Source organism: Rhea americana, unplaced genomic scaffold (genome assembly GCF_003343005.1).
Source record: "Rhea americana isolate MKP2758 unplaced genomic scaffold, rheAme1 scaffold_181, whole genome shotgun sequence".
Taxonomy (NCBI): Eukaryota; Metazoa; Chordata; class Aves; order Rheiformes; family Rheidae; genus Rhea; species Rhea americana.
In genome coordinates this window covers 1,555,053-1,560,128 of record NW_028185939.1, presented here as the reverse complement: position 1 = coordinate 1,560,128, position 5,076 = coordinate 1,555,053, and the positions used below count along the sequence as shown (strand labels likewise).

Here is a 5,076-nt window from a genome sequence, read left to right as displayed (position 1 = left end):
AAAAAAAAAAAAAAAAGGCCACGGGCTGTGTCTAGCTCCAGGCTCTTCAGTGGATTCGCAGCCGCCTAAAGAGCCCCGCTTGAGTCAGCGTCCTCGGGCCAGGCGGCGTGTTTACCGGGCGCCCGCAGCTTCAAAGCCGCTTGCTCCTGCGGCTGTATTTACATTTCATCATCCGGCCCGGCCTGGCCCGGCCGGGGTGTGTGCTGCACCGTGGATCTCCCTCCAGATGCTCCAGCGTGCTCACTTCAGTGAGGCCCAAAACCTAGCATGGATTTGGAAGGAAGCACACAGAAAAGGGGAAATTCCAGCAATGGAATTTCTCAAATTTTCTCAAAAATAGGTGATAGCAGCTTGAGCTAATACCCTTTTATGATTAAGCTACAATAATGCACTTCTGGCTTTTCTCACCTTAAATTGAAGTCGTGGGCTTGAGTTGAGTCTCCTGTCAAGGATGGTTGCTGAAGGTAGTGTAGGAGCAGGGAGAAGGGAGCGATGCAGGTGGCATCACCAGGGAGAGTCAGTGGATGGAGAAGAGCTGCTCTTGGTGTTCCCAGAGAGCAGTTTGCTGGTACATTAGTGAACTGGGATGAGACCTACACTGTGAATTTGGGGGCCAAATCTTGGGGGGCTGCTGCTTGGGGGGCCCGGCTTCAGCCCCCAGTGCGCCGACACAGCCCCGGCCCCGCGGCTGGGAACAGCAGCAGCTTCCTCCGAGCTGCGGAGGGAAGAATTAATTACAAGCCGAAGCTGCTAATTGATTTCCCATCTCTAGCGAAGGGCGTAACGACAAAGCGAGGCGGCGGGGTGCAAAGAGCTGAGTTCCCGGGCACATCGCYGAGCCTTGCTGGGCCTCCCGCTCCCCCCCGGGCTCGACTGCCCGCGTGCTCAGGGGGCCACCACGGCCGAGCCCTTGGGTGGCTGTTTCGTTGCTAGATCTGGGTTATAATATTCAGACGCTGCTTTGCCCTGTGGAGCGTCTTCCACCTGCAGGTCTCCTGGTGTTTGYGTGGAGCCTCTCCCAGCATGGTGTTTCAGAGAGGGGGAAACTGAGGCACGGAGTGTTGACAGCAGCTTTACTCACAGCTGCTGGGAGACAGAGTCACCAGAGCCCCAGCACAGGCTTTCACCATCGGGAGATGCATCCAAGGCTGGTTTTTTAGCTTCCCTGTGAATTGCTAAGCAGTGTGTGTGCTGCGCTGCACCTCCACGCTCCTCGCTCCTTCGCTAAGGGCCCGGGGCTGTTACCAGCGGGATCTGTAGGGGCATAAGAGGTGAGGACAGGGGGGGACTCCCAGCAGAACCCTTTCGGGGGGTGCAGCAGCCCCCCGAGGGAAGCCATGAGGAGGGATTGCCAGGGAGAGGGTGTGCATAACCCAAGGAAGATCATTGCACATTGCTTCATTTCTCACATCCTTCCCGGGACGCTGCTGGGCACGGATACGGGGCTGGGCGGGCATCTGGTCCAAGAGCTTCGGCTCTCGGCATGCTCCTGGGACAGCGATTGCCAACCTTTCCTTATCTGGGGCTTTCTGAATAATTTCCTGCAAGGTTTCAGAGCCCCCCAGAACAAACCTAAGGCTGTGCCTGTGCTTGCCCTCCCCGGGCTGCCCGYGGCCGTGCCCAGCCCGGTGCCGAGACGGCAGGAAGACAGCGGCGATGCTCTCGGAGACGGAGCTGCACAGAGGAGCCCGTGCTGGGCTTGGCACTCCTCAGGGCGAGGATATAGATCTGAGAGCTGGCCAGGCCATTAATATTTATGCCTGACATTAACTGCCATCCATTTCAATATTTTATGAGCATAACAATAAAAGAGGGCTCAGCACCCAGTGAGACACTTAAGTGCTTGGGCGTTGGCGGTCCTGGAGAGCTGCCATGTGTGACGCAGTGAGCGTGCCTGGGTGCTGCCCATGCGGAGGGAATTGCCCCCGGACTGGGTGCACGAACCCGGGCCCCGGCCCCCGTTGAGGCTGCGAGTCCTGGGCGGGGGCTGACCCGGCTCTGGAAGCCTCCCCAGTGTGGGGAGGACTCCTCCTGCCCTTTTGTGCCCGCTGGGCAGCTCCAGTCTCTGCATGTCATTCTGAGGTCCAGGCGATGCTGCAGGGACCCAAGGCCGTGGGGAGGGAGGGAGGGAGGGAAGGAGGGACGGGGTAGCGGGATTGGGGTAGATATCCTGGAGGAGCGGCTGCTCCGCGTGGCGGGCGCTGGGGAGGGCGTCGGGAAGCGGCTCCCCGGCGCCGTGGGAGGCCGCCGGCACGCTCGCCCTGCCTCCGTGTCGCCCCAGATGCTGTCGCCTGCGTCGACCCCGAGGAGTGCGTGCGCGTGTGCGGCGCTGCGGTGGGCTGCTCCAACATCGCCTACCCCAAGCTGGTGGTCGAGCTGATGCCCAGCGGTAGGTTGCCYGTGGGACGGAGGCCCCGGCATCCCCGGCCGGGTCTCGTCAACCCGAGGGTCCCGATCGCTGTCCCGGGGGGGATGCGAGCGCTTCCCGCTCCCTGAYGGCCCCTCTCCTCCGGCAGGACTGCGAGGTCTGATGATCGCGGTGATGATGGCAGCGCTCATGTCGTCCCTCACCTCCATATTCAACAGCAGCAGCACCCTCTTCACCATGGACATCTGGAGGCGGCTGAGGCCGGGGGCCGGCGAGCGAGAGCTGCTCTTGGTGGGCAGGTACCGGCCGGGTTTCGGGGAGACGCTGGGCTTTGGGCAGACAGGCAGGGACGTCGGGGGACRCCCGCGTGCCGTCTCGGGGCCTGCCTCAGCGACGCCTCCGCTCGGCGCCCTAAAAATGGGCATGACAACGCTTGAGAGCTTCAGTGGGAACAGCTAATGAGTGTTTGCAGAGGCCCTCTGCCTGCCGGGGCGGCAGTCCCTGCTGCAATCCATCGTGGGCAATTCATTAGCGCGTGGGGCAATTTGCACGAGCCGGTCGCTGGCAAACGCCTCCGCCGGGCGGCACCGGCGCGGGCGGGAGCTCTGCAGCCGGACGCCGCTGCGGGCTGGAGGGGGAAGCRCCTGGGGCACCTCCGGCCCCCGGGGCAGCCAGGAGGGTCCTTCGTGCCCTGGCGGGTGCCTCGGGATGTCTCAAGTCTTGGCCTCTGCTTTGTGTACGTGTGGGCTGCAGGTCTGCCCGGCTCTCGCGGCAGCTAGGAGAGGTGCCGGCATCCGCTGGTTACTCTCCAYCCAGCTCGCGCTTGGCGAGAAGCTGCCCGGGGTGTGATTCAGCGCCTCCGTTCAGCTCTGTCACGATGTTTTCAGCGATTTTCTGAGGCTGCTCGAAGCAGCTGGGTCTCTCCTGTGGTGGGACAGCAGCACTCCGGGGGTGGCCTGGGCTCCCGACGGCGGGCAACCCGGGACCACGGGGCTCCCCGTGCCGCCCGCTGGGCTGGAAGGACCTGCTGGCTCCCTGGCGCGGGTGGATTTGTGCCCACGTCACGGCGGTATCCTGCRACTGGAAATCCCCGCTCGTATTTTACACTTGCCCTGTGCCAGAGCGATGGCAAGACAGCGCGAGCCGGGCCGGGAGGAGATGCGGGAGGGGGAGAGGGGCCCCCCGCAGCGCGGGCGGGCGGGGGGCGGGAGCGCCGCGGTCCCGACGGGACCCCAAACGCAGCCGGCCCCGGCCCCGGCCCCGGCCCCGGCCCCGGGGGCTGGCCGGCGGGCGCTCAGGCACACCTACGGTTTTCCCATGACGTTTTTAGGGCTGCCTGTGGTTTCCAGACAAACCCGCGCGGGGTTTTTCTGCCCCTCCTGGGGTCGGGGCGTGCGTTCTGCACTCGCGCTGCTTCCTCTTTCCGTAGTGCCGGACAGGCGGTAGCAAAGAGCGACTGAGCGTTTGCTGCTTTATTTTTATTTTTTCCCCCCTCTCTGCAGTTCTGCTTTTTGAGACGAGCAGATGGCGATTTAGGTAATGCTGCGAAGCCGTAAACAAGCCGGGCCGAGCTATGAGCACCGCAGCGCTGAGCCGCTCCCGGCGCGGCCCCAACCGCGCGGCATGCTCCGTCGGCCCCGCTTCTCCCCGGCGCCCGTGGCCAGGCTAATCCGGCCGTGCRATTGCCTTTCAGCCTCTAGCAAGGCCTGCGGGTGCAAATTGGGCTCAAAACCCTGGGGTTTGGCCACGGGCCCTTGCTGCGGARGGGGTGGTGTTGCCGGGTGGCCGGTGCCCTTCGGGGCCGGCGTTTGGGGACGGATAAACCTCGCGTCCTCGTGGCCGGAGCGTCGGTGCGGGGCGGCTCGTGGCGCACGTGCCCGTCGTGCCCCGCGGCTCTGGCCACCCGGCGCGGACCGGGCTGCTGGGCATCCTSCCGCCGATGCCTTCCAGGCTCGATGCCAGGGTGACGCCCGCCGCGCAGGGCCAGCGGCCTGGCGGTGCCGGCGGGACGAGCGTTTCGCCGCCTCTCGCAGGGCGGTGACGGTGGCGCTGGTGGCCCTCAGCGTGGTCTGGATCCCCATCCTGCAGAGCTCCGGCGGCGGCCAGCTCTACGTCTACATCCAGGCCGTCACCAGCTGCCTGGCGCCTCCCGTCACCGCCGTCTTCGTCCTGGCCGTCTTCTGGCCCCGAGCCAACGAGCAGGTAGGGGCTTCAGGGGGAGCCCCGGGGGCGGCGATGCCGGGGAGGGCGGAGGAGCCTCGCGAGAGGAGGAGGAGGAAGGAGCAGGAGGAGGAAGGAGGAGGCAGGTGCCTGGCCGTGGGGCGGCGGGGGGGTCGGTGGCAGCGATGTCCACCGCGGGCCAGGCTGCGCCGGCGCCGCTGCGGGTGCGTGGTGCTGCCCAAGGCGAGGAGCGAGCCGCGGGCGCGCGCGGCGCCGGCTGCGGCGCCCTCTCGGCGCGGGGCTCCCCGGGGACGGAGGGCGCTTTTCACCTTTGCTTTGCAGGGAGCTTTCTGGGGCCTCATGGCCGGGCTGGCGCTGGGGCTGGCCAGGATGGGGCTGGAGCTGGCGCACCCGGCGCCGCGCTGCGGGGACCCCGACCGCCGGCCCTGGCCGCTGGCGCGTCTCCACTACCTGCACTTCGCCCTGCTGCTGTGCGCGGCCACGGGCGCCGTGGCGGCGGGGGGCAGCCTGCTGAGCGCCCCACCGCC

The 5,076-nt window shown here is 65.8% G+C and overlaps 2 protein-coding genes across 3 annotated transcripts in view; both read left to right on the top strand.

Moving 5' to 3' along the window:
- LOC146597546 (sodium/mannose cotransporter SLC5A10-like) overlaps positions 1–5,076 on the top strand; it is a 44,841-nt gene that overhangs the window by 22,883 nt on the left and 16,882 nt on the right. The window lies entirely within an intron of this gene.
- LOC146597548 (sodium/mannose cotransporter SLC5A10-like) overlaps positions 1–5,076 on the top strand; it is a 19,186-nt gene that overhangs the window by 12,377 nt on the left and 1,733 nt on the right. The window contains exons 2-5 of the mRNA XM_085301989.1: positions 2,282–2,389; positions 2,517–2,667; positions 4,402–4,570; positions 4,871–5,073. Coding sequence (XP_085158115.1) covers positions 2,380–2,389; positions 2,517–2,667; positions 4,402–4,570; positions 4,871–5,073 — 533 coding nt within the window. The 5' untranslated portion in view covers positions 2,282–2,379. The remainder of the gene's footprint in view (positions 1–2,281; positions 2,390–2,516; positions 2,668–4,401; positions 4,571–4,870; positions 5,074–5,076) is intronic.